This window comes from Limulus polyphemus, unplaced genomic scaffold, assembly GCF_000517525.1.
Source record: "Limulus polyphemus unplaced genomic scaffold, Limulus_polyphemus-2.1.2 Scaffold210, whole genome shotgun sequence".
Classification (NCBI taxonomy): domain Eukaryota; kingdom Metazoa; phylum Arthropoda; class Merostomata; order Xiphosura; family Limulidae; genus Limulus; species Limulus polyphemus.
This window is the reverse complement of record NW_013665820.1, coordinates 668,245-690,782: the sequence shown is the minus strand read 5'-3', so window position 1 is coordinate 690,782 and position 22,538 is coordinate 668,245. Positions and strand designations below refer to the sequence as shown.

The following is a 22,538-nucleotide window of genomic DNA, read 5'->3' as shown; positions in this document are numbered from 1 at the left end:
ACAGTGAAAATAAGAAAATGAGACGTTATAGATATTGTAAGAAATTTTTGTTCAATCTTTTGTGTTATTCATATATAAATGTATACCAGTATGGTTCCTGTTTACTTGTATATACTGAACTGTAAAAATAAACATCTTATGTTGAACAAAAGTAGAATTAAGGCTGCTGTGAAGTGACTGCCACAAATGTATGTAATTCTTATTTAATTTCAGAATTTGTTGGATTCCTTAACATGCATTGGCTGTAACACAGGAACAGGGGCATCAGATTAAAAACATTTTTGAATTATGTATGATCATTGATAGATAAGCTCATGAATTATTTCTGTCATGTTGTATTGAAGCCATTCTCTTAGACAGTAGATAATTTCCATTCAAACTGGACACCGAGGAGTTTAATTTCTGAAATTTGTTCTGTGTGGAAACATTCTAAATCATTTCAACTAAAAACATTTGGCACTGATCTCTTTTAAAGTCCAATTTATATACATGATACTTTCACAGGTATTGAGCTTTATAAGAAATGTACTTTACAAACTGATTTCCATGTGTGTGTGATTTTTTTCTTGTTAGGAGATTGGAGGGAAACCATTTTTTAAATGGTTTTAATATCTATTCTCTGACTATTAGGGTATTAGAGAAGCAAATAATAACAAAAAATAAACTGTATCAATGTATGCTTCAGTATTTCTTGAAAACACTAAAACTTCATTAATAGTAATACTAAAAAAAAAGTCAAAATAATAAGACAGAGATTTCCAAACTGGGGGCATGGGAGGTTGCAGTATATTCAAAAATAGACACTATTATAACAAAAATAAGGAGTTGATTATGAAGAGAGAAAAAAAGGCAACAGCAACCTGATTGAAAATAAGTTATTGAATTTGTATGTGTTATGTAGTAGGGGGTCTTCAATCAGAGTGCCTATTGTCATGGAGGGCTTTCACCTGAGCTAAGAAAGTTTTGGAACCCTTGTAGTAGGACACTTTTACAGACATCAGTATCGGGTATTGTGACATACTGACTGAGTATTCTCACAGATGTGTTTCAGGTATTGTGACACATCTGTGGCTGAGTATTCTCACAGACGTGTATCGGGTATTGTGACATACTGACTGAGTATTCTCACAGATGTGTATCAGGTATTGTGACACAGCTGTGGCTGAGTATTCTCATAGCCGTGTATCAGGTATTGTGATACATCTGTGGCTGAGTATTCTCACAGACGTGTATCAGGTATTGTGACACAGCTGTGGCTGAGTATTCTCACAGACGTGTATCAGGTATTGTGACACATCTGTGGCTGAGTATTCTCACAGACGTGTATCGGGTATTGTGACATACTGACTGAGTATTCTCACAGATGTGTTTCAGGTATTGTGACACAGCTGTGGCTGAGTATTCTCAGACGTGTATCGGGTATTGTGACACATCCGTGGCTGAGTATTATCAAAGACGTGTATCGGGTATTGTGACACATCTGTGGCTGAGTATTATCAAAGACGTGTATCGGGTATTGTGACACATCTGTGGCTGAGTATTATCAAAGACATATATTGGGTATTGTGACACATCTGTGGTTAAGTATTCTCAGGGACATGTATCAGGTATTGTGACATATCTCTGGCAGAGTATTTTTCAGACAAGTGTTTTTATCACAGACAAAATATTCTAATTATATGTTATTCATAGATCCAAAATGTTTATTGTGGTTTATGAATAATGCCTAAAATGATGCAATTGAAAACAACAGTCCATACATACACCAGTAAGTGTGCAGGTACGATAATTGAAACTTCAGTTTGAGTCTGCTAGCGGATTTTATTTGTACAACAGTAGTTGTGTGTTAAACATTCTTCAAAAACTGTTTGTTATGTATGTTGTAGGTAGCTACTGAAGAATCCATAAGATGAAATATTTAGAAGTAAACAAATATTTATTTGGAGAAAGAAATTGTTGGTGTAATGACTATGTTAAATAGGTCTAAAATGTGTTCATGTTCACAGACTTGTATGAAACTGAAGTACAACTGCTTGTTTTTGATGATTTTATACTACTTCAAATTATGTATATAAACTGAGAAAGAGAATTGCAGTAGTGATTAAAGCTATATAAAACATCTCTGGTTTGTGTTATATACTTTTCTTTGCATTTATTAAAACATAATATACTTGAATTTTCCTTATGGTTAAGGTATTATAGTTAATGTTACTTTATTACCTGAAAATTAACAACTATCATTATGATAAACCTACTAACCATGACTGCAGAGGAAAAAAACAAAACACGTGCAGTAAGTAGCAAAGAATGGAAGTATTTTATTTATACAATTACTGTTTTATTGAACAAAATTTTTGGATTATTTTTGATGACATAATTAAAAAAATAGACATCCATAATAATAAGAAATTAACTAAAGCTATTATTCTACTTCAAGTTACTGTACAGTTCAGATGTTCAACTTCAATAATATCTTGCACAATGTTAAGGTTTTGTATTTTGACCAAAGATAAGCACTTAGAATACAGGATGGATCATAGATAATGGGACTGCAAAATGAAATGCAGTCAGACTGTATCCAGTTAACATGCCATAAACACATAAAGTATATAATAATGAAATAAGACAGTTAAAAAAAAAGACTCATTTCATCATAGCAACTTCTGTTGCAATTACTCCAGTACTGATTGAAAAAAAAAACATATTTATTGAACATCAGGGTAATATTACTTTTGGGTCACCCTGCATATTGCCCACAATTTTACCTGTATTTTAAAATATACAGTTTTTTAGATCTTTTCTTAATTCTATAAAAATGAAGAGGTCAAAATTTCTTATGACCTACAAAGCTTATTCAAAGATTTTATTGTACATGTTTTAAATTTATGTGACTATGTATTATCTTTCATTTTTGCAGAGAGGTATCACCAAAAATATAATAACAGAAACAACCTGCCTGATCAAAGAGGCTTATAATTCTACAAACGTAGATAAATATTGATCAAAGAGTAATTGCAAAATGGGACAGATAAATAATAACAAATGCATAATATTCAGTTTCTGCTTCTGGAAGATTTAGATAAAAGTTATTGGACAAAAAAAAAGTTTGACATGACTGATATATATCCAAGTTGGAAAATATTTTTTATTCCTGTATAGTCAACAAAAGTTTTCTTGCGGTAGTTACTTAAAACTACATTCTTCAAAGCAATATAATTCTTGTAACATAGTCTCTCCTCCCTAGATACTCTCCAAAAAATGCTAATGCTAGTACTATAATTTATCTAAAGTTATAACCCTGATCATATTGGAGAAGAAGGCATAAATATGACTTGGGAGAAACATTTAGACTAAATACAATTGGGCTAGCATACATATAGATTGAAAATAATTATTTAAAACTAAGAGACAAATACAGAACATGAATGTTTTATGTCTTCACAAGGCTGAGAACTGGGGCAAAACTTACAAAGGAAAAAAATTGCTAAATATGGTATGCACATGTCACGTGATTATGAATCTATTTTGTTTATTTTCAAGTTAAGATAGGTTTACAAAGCCTCAGTTTTTGCAGTGTACTGAATCCAAGTAGAATGTTTTCAGACACATTACTACAACAATTCAACAGCTGACTTATGAAACAAAATAAATAATTGGCATATTTGAAGTAAAAGTAATCTTATGGAAAGTGATGGGAACCAACAGCTTTCAAAGAACTCCTGTAGTTTAAAATTTCGCATAATTATTTTCTTTTTTAATTATCGAAGTGTAATATTTTCAAAAACTTATAACCACATGAAGAGCTTGCATGTTTCTTAGGAAATTACTAGGTTCTAGCTAACTTTATACATTCATTTGAACAATGTTTTTGAAATTAAATATCTAGGTAATGAAAAATAAAATAAATTGTGTGTCTAATTATATCATTATTACTTTTGTAATGATAAAATATTTAGAAGATAAAAATTCACAAAATGACATAACAGTATACAAAAGATTACTAAAAACAACTAGAATTTTTATTTAGTATTAAGATTACGGATGGGAAGAAAGGCTTCTTTAGAGGGTATCATGGAAGTAAATATTTATTACAGCTTGTATTAGAATATTTTTTTTTCCTTAATTTTTCTATTTGAAGAATCTATATCAGTATTTCAGAAAGAATACATACACAAATATATGACAAAAAGTTTGATTTTAAGTGTATATCAAACTTTCTGTACTTGGCCACTTGACTGGGTAGGAAATTTCTGGAACTTCTGAACACAAGGTATAAAAAACATCATCAACCCACTTAGGGCTATCATAACCCCAGAGACATAGAATCCAGGGTCATAAGAGCCTGTTCCATCATACAGCCATCCTGTAATAACACAGATCACTGAAATTGTACTTGTAACATTTTCTTAAATACACAAAGTAATTCAAAAGCTTTCAGTAAATCAGCATAATTCAATTCAGTGGAAGATACAATATCATCCCACGATGCAATCACCTTAACAAAACATTTGTTCCTTGAAAAATCATTTTAATATACGTTGTTTATGGCTGTATGGGTTCAAGCTTTTTATTATGATCTTGTGGAACTTAGATAAAAGAATGTGTACAATGAATGATACATATTTTATATATATGATTATACTGTAGTTTTATATCCATAAAAAAACAAAGATTAAACTACAATCAATTTTGTTCTCTGGTGGTTAACCATCTAGGGATAAATATATTCTCAACAGGTAAGTGTACACATATATTAATCAGTTTGGAAAGTTATGATTACTGATTAGCAGAAAACTATGGTTTAATTAGAACATGTAAGATTCTTTTTTTTTTTTTTTTACTATGGTGATGACCCATAAGTAAACAATAACAACATAAAAATATTTTCAGAGTAACTGAACAATATATATAGACATATACAATATATTTTGTAGGTTAAATCAAAACAGAGATCTGTAACAAGACAATTAATTTAATACAAAACATTCACAATTGAGGGCTTTTAGTCTATAAGTGCCAGTTGTAAAATCTATAGCTATCACTGATAGGGTATTATAATTATAAGGAGCTATCCTGGCTTACAAGTCATAACCTGGTACTCTGCAAATATCCCATAAAAATTAACCCTTAGTTTGGAAAACTTAACAGCCAGCCATAGAAGCTAATCGGTTTGAAAAAACTCCATAATTGTATCTTTGGAAATGTTATCATTAACAGCACACTTGTAATTTCTGTCTACCTCAGGGTCCATCTGATGAGAAGAAGAATTAACCTTTGCTTGAAGAAAACTATGCACTCTCAGCATATGGACAGCGGTGGCATTACAGGAGGCATTTCCCCACCCAAATTGTTTTCTCCCCCCCCCCCCCCAAATTCTTGTGTATAACAAGAAAACAGGTTTGCATACACATTACCATTTTACAGGATTTTTTTTTGTATGCTAAAAGTCAACTAGATATATCCTACAATAATAGGTATTCCCTTTAATCCTACATTTTTTATATTAATGGTACTACTGAACTAAATAGTTATTTATTTAATTACATAATGCTCAAAAAGAACATTATTCATCAGTTCACTTTGAAAGGGACTTGTTATCACCCCCCTACTCTTCCCATACAAAACAAAATTGGTAGATATGCTATAATAGCCAAAAACCCTTTACGAATCCCTTTAAAATTACACGTGAGTACGAGATTTCTTGTTTTGACCCCAAAATTCTACCTAGAGAGGACAGAATACTATCCATTCTCAGCTTTGTTAATGAAAAAAAAAACAGTACAGCAAAAGTTTGTGATCACACTGTTCAGGTGAAAATTAAAATGTGTACATGCGAAATGGTATTTTAAAAAAATATTAAGAAGAGGTTTGATTTGTTCTTAGAAAATTGATAAGACTTTTAATACTGGCAACTTTTAGTAGCAGAAACAGATTTTAGTTAAACCTGTGTTTCACTTGAAACTTATTTCTTATTCAAGTAAAAGAAAATTATGTCAGAAGCTCATATTATTTGTTGATATTTTAACCATTCAACAATTTAAATATTTTACAGCTAGTTGTGTCACTATAACATATTTCTAATGGGAAAATTATTAAGGTTTGAATGTTTATGTTAACCCTTAAGATTAGATAATCCTTCTGCAAATTACTTATTGAAATTGATTCTAATGTAAATACCATGCATCAAATTAAATTTTTGAAGCACAGTATTCATTGTACACAAGTATGTGTAGATAATTATTCAAAATGAAATAACTGTTAGAATCCTGAACACTAATTATAAGACATGGGTGAGGTTTTTGCCTCCATTTGTTTTATTTAATTCACAAGCTTTTGATAACAATATTAGAAACCACCTGTAGTTTGAAAACCTAAAGATAACTACTAAAGTTGTGACCAAAAGCTTGTGAATTAAATAAACATTCATGTCCTTCTGTACGTTTATATATCACTCATGTGATGTCTTCACTATTATCCATATTGTAATTGTTACAACCCTTATTTTTATATATAACATGCAGAAAGCTAGGAAATGGGGTTAAAGCTCATTCTTAGTGCTGTTCTGCATGTTGTCCAAAATCATTAACTGGAAATTATATGACAAGTTTATGTGCACTGCAGTCATGCAAAGGGACTGCTATCTCATGTACAAAGTTAAGTGGTCTGTTGAAGTCATTATTTCTTCATTGGTGTTATATAATGTCTCTTGAGGAGCTTTATCAGACAGAACAAAAATTATGACTTGTATAAAAACTCACCTGTTATTGGAGGGCCTATAAGAGAGGCAACTCCTTCAAAAACAAGAAGTAAACCAAAGGCATTTGTCAGTTTATCCAAGCCAAGTAGATCCACTAAGATGACAGATGTAAGACTAACGTATGCACCTACAAAAATAACTCACAATTTCATATTCTTAATTACAAAGAAAAGTAAAAATTAAATTGACCTAGGTTCCATTATCATTAAAGCGTTAGAATGTCTATATTCTTTATTGTAATGTCAATTCTTTTGCATTTTATATCATCATTGTGTATATTTTAGATAAGACTTGTCATTTAATTATATATTTTGTAATGAAATAAGAATAAAGAAAAGTGAAACAACATTATAAAATTGCTGAAATACATTTTACACACCAAATGAAATATATTTTTTGACTCACCTGCTGTGGCACCAAATACTGCAGCATAGACAGCCATCAAAATGTAAGTATTAGAGAAAGAACTTAGTGCAGTGGAAATACCACAGAGTGTCAGACTACAGTTGTACAACCACAGCCGATTCACCCAACTCTGGTCAGACAGGTAACCTAAAATCACCCGACTTGCAGTATTGGCAATTCCAATGACTGAGAGTAGAAGACTAGCATTTTCATTTCCTGCAATACCCAACCTTATGGCTCTGTCTTTGATGTACACATAAGGAACATTAAACCCTATGTTTGTGAAAAAATTGGAAAGCCCAAACAAAAGAAAAACAAGATTTTTAAGAAGGGAAAAATCCATCATCTCATGGAAAGCATCTCTCATTTCTTTAGGGCAATGAAAGCACTTGAGTATTTTCCATTCTTCTTTTGTAGGAATCTCCTTAGGGATTGACGTAATACTTGTAGTATATACTGCTGAGGAAGAGTGAAATTCAGGAATTTTGATAAGACTTCCACTGTAGAAAATATCCTTCCGGTATAAGACCCCATGATGATGATGGTGTTTGTTCTGATGGTAGTTACTTTGCCTGTTATAGATTCCAGAAATTTTTTCTGGTGATGGTGATCCTACCCTTGGAAAAGCACTGTTTCTGCGCTTTGCCACCAGCAGATCCTGAGGTGAAAATCTTCCTTTTAAGTAAGAACTTGTAACAGTCAGATCTGGGTGGGATTGGACAGGTTTTAAGGTGTTCCCATCAACATGTAGGCTGTGTTTGGTTTTCAGTTGTGCTTCATTATTTGTGTCTATATTATTCATAATGTTATCTTTTGATTGTTCACAAAGTTTTTGTGATTCTGATTGAGAAGCATGAATTTGGGTGCAATTTTTTTTTATTGATTTAATTCCTTCCAAAGGCCTGAAAAGTGATCCAAAAACACTGCAGTTGAGCAGTAGACCTGATATAATCATCATGGCACCTTTCCATCCATAATATTCTACTAACCATTCGGTCAGTGGTGCTAGAGCAAAGGTTCCAAATCCAGAGCCACAGACAGCAATTCCGGTCGCAAATGCACGCTTTTTTTCAAAATAACATGTGACACAAACAATAGCAGGAAGATACATCAGACCTATTCCAGCTCCTGAAAGACAAAAACAATAACTTCTGTAGATAGAGAATTGTATTAAATTATTTCTTTAAAAAGTATTTTATCACTATTCTTTCCTGTAAATTTGAATTTGATAAATCCAAAACATTTATTTTTGATGGAAAAACTGGATAATGTAATGCTGTTTTTATGTTTCATTTCTGTAAACTTACTGTATATTTATTTATTTAAAAGTATGCATGAGACAACTTCACTAGTGATATCTGTCCTAAGAAGGTGACTACATAAGCCATAGCGATGTTTTTAATATGAGGTCTAAGATTTATGAAAGCATAATGTTGTATTTCATTTTATTTTGTGATATGTAAATATGCATAATTCTGGTTCACAGAAAAGTTATAAAATAAAGGGAAAATGCAACTGTATTATTCATGAGCTGTGTTTGTATCATACAAGGCCTACAAAGTGAAGTTAAAAAAATCATTTGGTGCCATGATTAACTGGGGGAACCTGACATAGAAAAGTACAGCCAACCATTACTGGGCATGTTATGTTAGTCTGTTAACGGAATGCACAGTAATTCTATCTGTAGAGTGTTATTATATTTAGTTATCCCTCATCATTATGTGTTTACAACCAGACTATACTATGGTAGCATGAATAAATTAACAAAGATGTACAGAGGATTATAAAGATTTTTGACGGATGTACCACGCCCTGTAGTCGAAGCTTTATGTGATAGAATAATTAAACTTTGAGAGATAAAAAAATATCCAGAATACAAGTGGTCGCTAAATGGATCCACCAACAGAAAATCTATATGTTTCGCAGTACAGTGATAGGGATTGTACGCAATTATTTTTATCCTTCAAGGTCTCATCACAATTCTTTAAACATCCATTGTTGCTAATGTAATGGAATACGGTCATAATACATACTTGAAACATCCACAGACAATTGTATTCGTCACTATTTGCATCAAAATAGTTACCAGCCATTATACCTGAATGAGTGTGGGTTTGTATAAAAAGAGTAGAAAATTAACAGTCCTATTATTTATGTTTTGTTCTACAGAAAGTACAACATATAAAATTAGAGGCTAATTTTGAATATATATATATATATTTGTTTGATCTAAGATAAACATCGGGTATAAAGGGTAACATTCTAGTACAAGTGTAATCATGCGAGAAATAAACATACCATGCATTTTCTACTTTCTTATATTAGTATAGTATTATTCAAAATTGATCAATTATTCTGATTATATGCACTATTCACATAAGTCAAGAAAGTCCATAAGTTGATTTCATTCTAGTTGCCTTTGTTTCTTTGTCATTCTATTGAGAATATTATCCCAGCTATGTTTGTTCTCCTACTTTTACAAAATGTTAAACTATGTCACTGATCTGCCAAGTAGCTGTTCTTAATTTTGAAGTGATAGACTAGAGGAAAGGCAACTAGTCAACATCACCACCGCCAATTCTTACGCTACTCTATCATCAAATAGCGGGATTGATCGTGACGTTATAACGCCTCCGTGGCTGAAAGATTTTTAACCACTAGGCAATCTCAGAACAAACGAAGAAAGAAAAGTTACAATGTAGACCTATCAAATCATCTCGCATCTAAGTTTTTAATTGTATGCAAAGTTGCAAAAATAACAGAAATCCGATAAGTGAGAAGTATTATTATTGAAATAAAGCTAATTCAAAGGCGGCTTCATTATATATTCTATTCTCTATCCAATAAAGAGAACATTCAAAGTGAAAACATTAGTCTGGAAATGTATGTGAAAAAATATTATCCTTATTTGACACAGCTTTGCTGACAAAGTTCGATAAGAATAATTTGAAAACTTGTGATAACAGTTTCTGATGAAAGGGAAAATATTGGTTAAACGATTACTGTTTCAGACAGTAGTTTATAATGAACTTAGGTTTTTTATAGTAATTTGTGAAACAATTTTATAAAAGCCCCTATACTTTTAAAATATTCATGTAGAATGATCAATAAAAAAGTGAAATATCATTAAAATTTGCTTTTGGTAAAAAATGTAGCTCATAATCCTTTAAGAGACACATTACTCATTTCAGTAGTGAAATGGTCAAAATTATAATGTATTAATAATGAGAATTTTTAGAATATTCCGAAACGTATGATCTTGTGCATAATTTTCTAAAATAATCGAATTAAAAGAAGTAAGTATTTAAAGTGTCTTACAATCGTATGGATTCATGGTGGGCCTTTTGATGACCTTTACTTAATAGTCACCAGTAGATTTTTACGTCCCATTTAACATTTCATTGATTTTTACAAAATATTATGATGGAATACAGGCACCTCATCATTTATCACCCAGATAACCTTCAAATACGTTTAGTATCAAGCAACAAATCTTTGGCAGATCAAGGATATCTTTTAGAGCAATATGAAATTTATAATTGTTAATGTTTTTCTTTTTCAGTCGCACAGAATCTAGTCAAATTCTGGTAATTCAATTAAGTTGTTCCGATAAAGCTATGAAACGTATATAAAAAAAAAGGAAAATGTTGAATGTTTAATTATGGTTTGTTAGAGGAAGTTCTGTTAAAATTGACTTGTACCTTAAGAAGAAGCAACAGTGACTGAAAAAATTCACCCCCCCCCCACTCCCAAAGTAACTTCTTTCTTTTCTTCAATGTTTTAATGAGTATACTTTTTAAAACACTTGGCTGCAATTCCTTAACTAGCACTTCAAAGTCCTGACACAAGACGATTTTAGGTCTTGAACAGTTTGATACAAGTAAACAAACCATAGTATTTTTCAGAACAATTCTTGAATGTGCCATCAGGATCATAAGAGACTAATACTGAAAAATCACAGCAAGTGAATGTGTTTAATTTACTCTTTAATTGAAACCTGTTAAAATATTTAGGCAAAAAGCAATGATCACTTAAAATTTAATTTACAGTTAACAATTAAAATCTTGATTAGCCTATCCAAACGTTAAACTTAAATATTAAGAATGAAGAAATTTGTTTTTATTTGTTCGTTAGTCGTTAAGCGAAAAGCTACACAATGGTCTATCTGTGCTTTGTCCACCGAAGGTATTGAAACCCGAAATTTAATGATAGGCCCTCAGACGGGAGGGGGCAAGTTTGTTTTTAATTCTTTCATTCCTATGTATAATTTTAAAGTGTGTGTAAACTTGGCATCCGGGCGATCCGGCAAACTTCACTCACTTAACCAAATGTTTGAAATATTCATCGCATGTCGAATTTGGATCAGCTAGATTTTAAGTTTTCATGAATAGAACTGACCATTATAAGAAGGAGATGTGGACATATATATATATTTGTTTACTCTCAGCTGAGATGTTCTATTCGTAAACGAACTATAACTGAAATTATTATATAAAAACTGGTACAAAACAGACGTTATTTCTGGTATAAGTAATGTCCGTCAATTTCTTACTTTTATATAATACTACACGTCTTACTTTATCGAGTGGCAAAAAACAAAAACAAATTTCACACGTTTTTTACACATAACATATATTTATACATTTATTTTATTACTACTCCGTAACAAAGTAACAATATCAATGATTAAATAAATAAATTGAAGATACCTATACTGTGAATGTATTTGTATGCCATCTTATGTGAAGTATAGAATGATCTATTTGAAAAGAGTAAATTAAAATTCCTTTGTGCTTTTAAAACTTTAGAGAATCTAGCAGTTTTAGATGCTTTTCTGTTCGGTTTGGGATGATTAGATGCGAAGTATATCGATAATAATAATAAAATGAATGCTCTTTGTTATAGAAATATTATAATGAAAAGTTTTACTTATGTATTTATGCGAACACTACGATTGTGTTACATAGCCTTCACCAGATTCATAATGTTTTGTTGTAAACACATGATTAATCTACATGTGTAAGCTATTCGCAATATAGGCGTGTTAAAACACATTTAAGCTTTAGTAAGTTTAGTTTGCTGTTTTGTCCTACTTACCCCAAGGTCTCGTGTATTTGTGAAAAGATTTCTTCACCATATACTGTTGAAAGGTTTTATGTACGGTAATGACAGCAACATTAGTGTCAAGATTATCATCAAGTGAGAAAACAGCGATGTGAACCAACCTGCAAGTTCTTTTTTGAAATTTTATTGATAATAACAGATTCAAACACCAAGGGTTATGTACATATTGCCTAAAGGACTCATAATATTTTATATAAGAAACTAATTTTACACACTTGCAGTATTTAGAATGACTTACAAAATGTTTGAAGATCTTGCTGGCCTCAGAACCGGTGTTATGTTAATTATTGTTACTAGAAGTTCTAAGTGATGTCTAAAGCAGTGATTCTCAACCGGTGGGCCTGAAAAATCGTAGATATGAGCCGCCGCAGGCTGGTACAACTGTGACTGCCCTAAATTAACGAGTCATTAACTGCATATTTGGGCCTTTACCACTGTGCCAAATAACTAAATGGGCCTTGAAGTGCCAGAAGTTGACAAACTCTGATATAAAGTGTAGGAAATGATTCATTTTTGTTCTTAATATAACATTTGACGTTCTTATAATAAAAAGGGAAGAAAAAAATTCAATAGCATAAAATAAATAAATTGATGATCTTGACTACAAAAATCAATCTAAAAAAATCACTCACCAGTGAAGATGCCAATGGTGAAGTACAGAAATATTACATTTGGAGCAAATACGCTGATAAACAATCCGAAAGACGCTAAGATCGATCCGGCGATGGTTACAAGACGACAGCCATATTTATTGGTGAGGGCACTTGCTATAGGACCTGTACAATTATTTTAAAATATTTCATAACAGAATTCTTAGTTATGTCTTTTATCGTTACAATCACAAGGACCTAGTTCGATTAAGATGTGTTTTCAATTACGAATAAAGCAAGAAATGTCCCATTAAGAGCTTTAGAAAACGTGTAATTGTATTAAGAAGTCTAGGCCAAAGATAGAGAGAGTTTACCCAATAAACATTAAAAGTAGATATTAAAACTCGATTAACATATTTTTTTCATTCAGTTACCCACGTTATAAATTTAAAAATATTAACATTTATTTTGTAATTTTAATTACAGTTCGTATTCAATAAACTCACTTATGCATTTTCTGTTTGTTTGTTATTAACACAAAACTACACAAGGAGATATTTGTGCTGTGCCAACCACAAATATGGAAATCAGATTTTTAGCGTTATAAGTCCTCAGACTTACAGCTGAGCCACCAGAGTACTTATACATGTATGTATTTATCTACAGGATAATTAATTAATTTGGACAATTAATCAAGTTTGTATTACCATTTCGCATTTATTGAAATGTATCTGTATATATATACATATAGAGGGAGAAAGAGGTAGGGAAGCATTTTTTTCTCTGCTTAAGAAAAACAGAGGGACACTACAATTCATCTTTTATAAAGTTAAGGGAAGGAAGGCTTAAAGCACAATAAAGTAATTTAAACTCATCACCAACTTTAGATATTGATGAATAATCTTAAATCATTAATCACAAGAATTTTGTGAACGAGTTGTGAAACAAACTCGTGAATGCGACGATTATGAATATATTTTGAGAGAATATATCACCCTAGCTTCGTCAGAGCCGAAATAAAGCATCATAAAAATCAACTGACACCACGAAAACTGTGTTCAAAATTTGCAGGCATGTGTCTTATAAAATCATTTTGATTCCAGGAACAGAATTACATATTGATAAAACAAGTTAATAAAATTCAACGAATAAAGGTCTCTCACTCGTAATCTTTCATTAAGTTAACACCCCGGATTATATGTACATAATATATATATATATATATGGCAACATACCTACTGTAAAGACCATGCCAACCATTATGGAAGCTACCCATGCTGTCACTCCTTTGCTTTCACGAAAATATTTTAGAAATTCTACGTAGAATATTCCAAAAGTATACATCACACCATCAGCTATTACATGGATCATGAATGATGAGAAAACCACAACCCATCCCCAGCCTCCATCTGGTGGTAAAAATATAGTTTCTCCAGAATCGTCAGAATCAGCATCTCTAACTTCATTTGATGGGGACAATTCTTTTGTTTCATCTTTTGCCATTTGCCTCAGATAGGACAGTTTCAGTTTATACTACACCATACAGACTGTGTTATAACTTTGGTTTAATGGTTGACCTCACTAAATAAAGTTTGACAGGTGACGCTGTATTTACTTATGGATGTTTATCGTTTCCATCTTTAGCGAATGATATTAGAATGTACTACGTTGTTCTCAATCGGTCCACGACGACGTTATTAAAACGGCGAACTCCATAAATATACCTATAAGTGGAATATTACAATTTAGGATTTTCAAAATGATCAACAAAAACTACAAATACTTCGTATTAATGACTATTTAAACCAAGGTTGATGTCTCGAAGTTTAAAAACACGCTTTATTCAACAGTTATAATTAAGTTAGGACTATTTATTGGATCCATGAATTGAACAAACTAAATTACATATAAGAGAAGCAACTTTTTATGTCCTGAGATAACCTTTCATTAATCATGAATTTACATAACTTCCGTCCGGGGGACGGGTACTCCAGCTAGTAATAAATATAATTGCCCCGGTGGCTAAGCGGTTAGCTTGAAGACTTATATCGCTAAAATTTGGAATATTTGGTTTACTCTGTGGACGCAGCCCAGATAGTCCACTATACAGATTTGTGCTAAACTAACAAGATATAAAAAGTCGTACTAAAAGTTGAATTATATAAAGTAAAAAGTACAAGAAAAATAAAACAGATAATGGTTTTAATACAAAAAAGGCAGAAATAAGAAAACGTTATACAACTACAGTTTTGGCATTAGTAATGTAATTAACACAACTGTAAGTAGGTGTATTGCCTTCTTCCCACACCTTACACTACAGCCACCTCCAGTGTTATTATTTGTTTCCTTAAAACGCTTGTTCTGTTTCGTCAATATATATTAATTGTTTATATTTATTTGGATTTTAAACAGTAAATAACGTTTTTCAGGGTTTTGTACAAACTCTAAAGGTCTTTGCTCTTTCTCGCAAACGTAGTTTGATAATTTGGTTCATATACCTTCCCGTTTTGAAATATTTGGCTTCATGAAGTGTTTTGCATAAACTTGCATATATCACAACGTGGATGATAACAATGATAGCAACCAAGAGGTTTTGAACCTAGTAAAACTTAAAATGGACTAGCATGTCTTTTAAACTTGATAAAAGAGGACAAACCATTATGGGTGGATTTTAAACCACAAACACATTGACATTTAAATTTTCCTTGCACAGAAAGTTGGCAGGATGTCTCGGGTTATTCTAGCCATAACATTTATACTAAAGTCAAAGCCCTTTCCCGCATATAAGAGGTGTTTGGATATAACAGTTCTGGCCCTTTTCATTTATCTCCCTTTACTTCAACATGAAAAACCCCTACTTCACAATTGCTTTTCGAGTTTTTATAATTTGTTTAAAAGGTTGTGTTAAGGGTAAGTGCACCACAGTTTCAGAATTAAACAGTAAGGGAGGTTATGTGTTCGATGTAAAAGACGTTAGTGGAGGGACAAAATATCGTCAGAGCATGGAGGCCGTAATGCTCAAATGGAAGAAAGCTGATTCCACTTCATGGCGTCTCTGGTCTAAATCCAACGGGAAGATCACAGACCGATAAAGGAACTTGCAAGTTTACCATACATATTTGTACTTACAATGTAAAAAATTTAACATATGATGGTGACCTTGGAAGGTTACTGGAAGAGATTAAAGAAATGAAATGGGACATATTGGGTCTAAGTGAAACTAAAAGAATTGGAGAAGGCCTAGTAGAAACGAAAGGAGTATGAATATATGAGGCGGGGAAGACAGAACAAGATTAACAAGCGAAAGATGTATCCTTTGTCATCCATCCAAAAATGAAAGACTATATTAGAAGCTTTCATACACAATCGAACAGGGTGATATCCATAGATATAAATTTCGACGGAAAGGAAGCAATGACAGTAATCCAAGTTTATGCCCCAACATCTGACTATGAAGATGATGACATAGAGTAATTCTATGATGATGTTGAAAAGGTACTGAGAGAAAGCAAAGCAAAATACAAAATAGTCATGGGTGATTTCAATGCCAAAATAGGAATTACAGGAGACAACGAACCGTTTCAAATTATAGAAAAATATGGCATAGGTAAAAGAAACAACAGAGGAGAAAGACATATTGAGTTTGCAGAAAAGGAACAGTTAGTAATAGGAAACACTTTGTTTGAGAAACATAAAAGGAGATATTGGATATGGGAAAGCCCAGATGGAAGCACAAAAAACCAAATCGACTTCATACTGGTTAACATAAAATAAATCATGGACAATTGTGAAGTCATAACTAAAGCAGACATAGGAAGTGATCACAGAATGATGAGAACAAGAAATAAGATAAATAAAAGATTGGCGAGACTTAAAACTATACGACAGAAGAAAGCTCTCAAGATCAATATTAAGAAACAGATTTGGAATGTTAGAGGAAGACCAAGATCTGGATAACTTTTGTGAACAGCTAAATGATATTTTAGTTGAAGAAACAAAAAAAAAAAACCCAAAAAACAATAGGTTTTCAAAACAAACTTTAAACAAAGATGAGGAGTATGAGCTTGTAAAGAAAATGAATGGCAGAAGAAAGGAATTAAGATGAACAGAGAGGCAGACCATACAAGATAAAGTTGAATATATTGAGTTAAGAAAGATAGTAAGGAAGAAACAGAGCAAACAAAAAGAAGGAAAGAAAAGATTGAAAATATCTTAAAATCTGGTAGAGGACCTAAGCGTATCAATAGAGGGGTTATAAACAGGAAAATATGCTCAATAAAAAACAAAGGAAACTCCACAAATGATAGAACAGAAATAATTGAAATATGTGCATATTTTTACAGAGATTTATATACCTCAACTATTAAAGATGAAATAGGAACAGAAATGAATTTTGAGAACAACAAAGCAGATAAAACAGAAGTCCCTAAAATTTTAGTCTCGGAGGTGGAGAATGCATTAACTGAGATGAAGAGCAGGAAAGCTCCAATAAACTATATAATCACCAATGATATTTTGAAAGCAGGTTGAACTGAAACATTAAGGCAGATAAAAAAATTGTTTAACAAAATATTGGAGTCAAAAAAGATACCAAAGAAATGGAAAGATGCTAAGATATTCATTTTAGACAAGAAGGGAGACAAGCAAGATATAAAGAATTACCGCCCCATAAGCCTATTTTCTCACTTATATAAACTATTCACAAGAGTACTACAAAAAATATTGGAAATAATTTTGGATGAACATCAACCAAGATAATAAGCTTTAGGAAAAACTTCTCAACAACAGATCCTTTACGTGCAACTAACCAAATAATAGAAAAATCAAATGGATACAACTTATCTTTATGTGTTGGATTTATAAATTATTAAAAAGCATTTTACTCTGTAGAACATAGCGCACTATTAAATGCTTTTGCTACAATAAGCGTCAATCTAACGTACATTGAAATCTTAAGATATATACACAGACGCAACAGCAAACATGCATCTTCATAAAGAGGTATCATCACTGATAAAGATATAGAAAGGGGTGAGACAGGGTGATTCAATATCTCCAAAACTGTTTACAGCAACTTTGAAGTACTTAGACAAACTGAGTTAGAGAATGAAGGTATAAAAATGGATGGTGAGACATTAACAGATCTAAGGTTTGCAGATGATGTAGCTTTCTTTACAAATTCAACAAAAAGATGGAAGTCCTATTAAACAGTTTGAAAGTCAGTGGCAAGAAAGCAGGATTAACAATACATAGGGGAAAACCAAATATATGACCAACTATCATGAGACAGATATCATCAAAATTGAGAAGGAAGAAATAGAAAAGTGTCAGAATACAAATATTTAGGATAAACCCTCAAAATGGAAAACATAACAAGAGAAGAAATTATGGTAAGAATAAAGGCAACATGGCGATGTTTTGGAATGTATAAAAAAATTCTAGAGGATCAAGATATCCTCATGGATCAGTGTGTACTACCAACCTTACCGGATGGCTGCCAAACATGGACACTAACAAAGGAGATAAGCAAAAAGATAGAAACCAAATAAAGAGCTATGGAAAGAGAAATACTTCCCATAACACTACAAGACAGATGGACAAATGACAGAATAAGAAAAACAACAAATATAATAGATGCAATAAGGTTCATTCTAAGAACTAAATGGAAATGGACTGGGCATGTAGCAAGGTATTCCGATAATAGGTGGACATTAAGAACAATGGAATGGCGACCTAGGACAGGGAAAAGATGTAAGGGAAGGGAAAAGAGAAGATGAAGGGACGATATAGTGGCGGAAGCAGGAATCAGATAGACATGGTCTGCTAAGAATAGGAAATACTGGACTGGTCTGACGGAGAGCTACATCCAACGAGAGATGACTGCAGCTTAGATAGATAGATAGAGAGACTGGTGTGTATCAGTCGACTTTATGTAGAAATTTGTCACAGTTTTGCTTGTTAACACTTCAACATTCAAGAACGTTTCTTCTTCTTGAAACCCACAAACAATATAACAAAGGATGATCAATAATTGGCACGCAGCTGCACAATAAACTAAGCCTACTCTGTCAACTGGTATTTTTTTTTCATGTCTACTATACGTCTATAGCGTATTTGTACACTAAGATACACTTCATACTTATAGTCCAAATGAAGTTATAGTATAGTTCAGTGGAACTTTTAGGTAACCTTGCACTGGAGGTCTCACAATGGTTCTTTGTTGATTTTGTATCTACAAGCTATGTGCAATCAGAAAATGGAGTATTTCAAGCTGGCACCCTTGGGCATTTCTAAATAATTGCTGTTTCAATGGTAATTCTTCTCCTCATTTCAAGCGTAACTGTATGGATACAAAAGTGATAGAACTACAAGTGACAGAATGTTGAATAAACTGTTCATTTCTAGGTTTTTGGGGACAAAAAGTCTGGTGGCATCGTTTTATTGATTGGAGACGTATTTTATACTCTTATGGAAAGTCTGACAAAAGAATTATGAACTTTCTCGCAATGAAACAAAAGCCTAAATATAAAAATTATAAACTGAATGTCATTTATTACATGGATTTCTTACAAAACACTTCATGCTTTGTTACAAAACTTTATATTTATACAACATTTGTGATAAGTCAGTAAAATTATTATTAAACACTCAAAATAACAGCAGAGTGAACACGTCAACCGTACAACCTTAAATTTATAAAACTTCAATAGCTGTATACTCCACGTGACATATATATACCCCCACAAAATAAAGAAAAAAAAGGACACCATGTGTATATATAAGTTTATAAAATTCATTAAGTTCTCTTCATCTGGAGTATCTTGTAGATTTATTTTTGTACGCTCTTCGGCACTGCCTGATCCACCTTTGCAACCGCAGATTATTGTACATGGCAACATAGCCGAATAACATGAACATCTTGATGAAGCGCACCTTGCATAAGTACACTTTACCAACTTGAATATAAATTCTAGAGCAGGTAGTATGCCAGGTGAAAACATTACAGGATGTAGTGTCTTATTAACTGGATCCTCAGACCATCCGAATAATGTAGAGTCATTTGGTGGAGGACTGGCTTCTAATACATGTTTTTATATACATGCTTGTAAATGTGCTCTCATTATGTTCATGTGGAATATTTCACCAGTAAGATCCAAGGACATGAGTTTCGATGCCGAAACAATTGTTGCCTTTCCGGTTTTATTCTTCCACATTTTGGAACGTACACTGGTTATTCATGTGGCACCAGCGTGTCCATATCAAGAGCTGCCATGAGCAACGTCTGTAAGCGGAGCTGCGGTGTTTTCCAGATTTTTCAAGGTGTGGCCTGCTTGCAACATTTTGACGCATCTGACTTTGCCAATACCCCAGAACTAAGTCACAGTATCGCATCCAGACAATGCATGCACTGCCAAAAGTTGTCTCGCAATATTAGCTCTAATATCGATGGATTTCTTCTCTTTTGATGTGCTTTAAATTGTCATAGGGCATGTGAGACACCTATCTTGATAGAAGTGGACCAGAAGAATAAACAATTCTGTGTCATCTGAAATGAACTTAATGTTAGCTTAATGTGGATGATGATCACATCTGCTTCCTCTTGGACGTTCCTCGTATCTTCTCGACCGACAAACTTCTTTCAATAGGAACTAGTCTTTTCTTTCGTTGCGAAACATGTCACAATTATTTTGTCAGACTTGCCATAAGAGTATAAAACACGTCTCCAATCAATAAAACGATGCCATCAGATTTTTTGTGTGCCCCAAAACCTAGGAATGGACAGTTAATTCAACAATCTATAACTTTTAGTTGCTGAGATATAACCTTTTGTATCTATACAATTACGCTTGAAATAGAGGGAACGGTTATCATGGAAACTAACCATTATTTAAAAATTTCCAAGAGTGCCAATTTGGCATGCTCCATTTTCTAATTGTATATTGTCTGAAGATACAATATCAGCAAAGAACCATTGTGGGATCGCCAATGCAAGGTTAGGTTAAAAAAAATAACAACAAAAACTTTGGCTACCATAATTATAGTGTAAAGCTGGCTTAATTAAAACGTTCTTCGATTTAGATCCTACTCAATAGATGGCTGGTGCAAACTTTCAAATCAATACTTAATACTATAGTACTGGTAATATCACTACCAGTAAAAGCGTTTAATGGAATTTAAATCTAATATGAGACAGTGACCGAAAATTTCCTCAGTTGTACACGAAGTAATGAATTGTAAACTAAAGTAGCAAAAATAAATTTCCTTTTAGATATGCCAAGAATGGGTAAAAAGTTTACTAAAATTAGATTCAAAAATTATTATTTTAAATTATTACTTAAGTTTTATTAGCTTGTTTCAGTATCATCAATCCCCAAGTCTCTTTGGTTGATTTTCACCAATCACCTCTAATGTCAAGTTAAGAAGTTATTCAACTTATTAAATTTTGGAACAGCTAACGTAATTGTGACGTTAGGGGATAGGGTAGGGTAAGAGTTACATCGATTTTTTTCAGAAAATTACTCAAATTTTATTTTTCAACTCTTGATTTGCTATAAAGCAAACACAAAGAAAAAGATAAGAATGCACCCAGAGAGAAAGGCTTATTGATGTTTAACTTCAAAATCAAAACAAATCTTCACAGTTGACAAACAATATTCGACACAATTTCGCCATTTATGTCCCTCATATAAATCTATTTTTAATAGACGATTTTCATCCTACAGATTACTCTCACTTTTGTGCTTTCTGTGCTGATTTTTATCATTCTCTTCTTCAGTCATTCTCACACCTCTGTTTAAGTGACCTTGGCAAATTTTCCAATGAAAAAAAATATTCTAAATTTTCTCCCCTACCATAAATTAATTCTCCACAGGGAATATCATAGCCAAAAAATATATATCCCGGTGTGGAAAAGTTGCTGATCGCCAGTAAGAAAAACATACACAAATGACTGAGAATCGAGCACAGTCATCGGGTAACCATGGGTATAGTCTTCTCTTCTTAATAGAGACAGAGTGTTCATAGATTCTTAATAATGCTCACATTGATATTGACAATCAAGAGGTCAGTGGAGATTAACGGGATCGAAAGCTAGAAAATGGCCTAAAAAACTTAATAGCCATCCCTAATTTTAGATTGATAGATTAATGGGAACTCTTGAGATATGTTTGTTTGACAGAATAGTTGAATTTGACCGCCACTCTTATAGATCAATCATGCACTCAAAGGGTGCTGCACGTTTTTTTGCAGCAATGCGACGCGAACCTTGATTTTCTGATTAACAGCCCGGACATGCTATTCACTAGGCCTCGCCTGCCTGACTTCACTGCATTCAGTCTAGAATTGTAAACATCAGTCAAAGTTGCAACTAGAATTTCATATGTAAAAATAAAACGGTAGGTTCAGCAAATCTATCATGCTAGTGTAAAAATTTTAGACTTCAGAAGATCACAAAAAAACGAGACTTTTATTACCAGCTTTTAATACCTCTACTGTATACTTTGAGACAAGAACGGCTTTAGCAGAAGGGTGGACAAAAAGAACATCTAAAATCTACTAAAATCACCAAAAAATTACGAAGTTGCCGTATTTTTCGGAATATAAGACGCACCCTTATTTTGAAGACAAAGTTTTGGGGAAAAAAGCTACAGTCGCATTTGAAA

General features: G+C 32.5%; 1 protein-coding gene and 1 long non-coding RNA gene across 5 annotated transcripts in view; one reads left to right on the top strand and one right to left on the bottom strand.

Annotated features, from left to right (window-relative positions):
• The first annotated feature begins 18 nt into the window (after positions 1 to 18).
• On the top strand, positions 19 to 2,171 carry LOC111085033. Its single transcript, XR_002609901.1, has 3 exons — positions 19 to 36; positions 214 to 1,051; positions 1,284 to 2,171. It is a non-coding gene; the product is annotated as an uncharacterized LOC111085033 (long non-coding RNA).
• Positions 2,172 to 2,293: 122 nt separating this feature from the next.
• The window catches only part of LOC106478427 (monocarboxylate transporter 9-like), a 44,587-nt gene continuing 24,342 nt past the window's right edge, over positions 2,294 to 22,538 (bottom strand). For all 4 annotated transcript variants that reach the window (XM_022382017.1, XM_022382018.1, XM_013938969.2 and 1 more), the window contains 5 exons: positions 14,112 to 14,600; positions 12,919 to 13,062; positions 7,163 to 8,290; positions 6,759 to 6,884; positions 2,294 to 4,363 (listed from right to left, as the gene is read on the bottom strand). In XM_022382017.1, the coding sequence (XP_022237725.1) occupies positions 4,209 to 4,363; positions 6,759 to 6,884; positions 7,163 to 8,290; positions 12,919 to 13,062; positions 14,112 to 14,379 (1,821 nt within the window). In that variant the 5' untranslated portion in view covers positions 14,380 to 14,600 and the 3' untranslated portion in view covers positions 2,294 to 4,208. The remainder of the gene's footprint in view (positions 4,364 to 6,758; positions 6,885 to 7,162; positions 8,291 to 12,918; positions 13,063 to 14,111; positions 14,601 to 22,538) is intronic.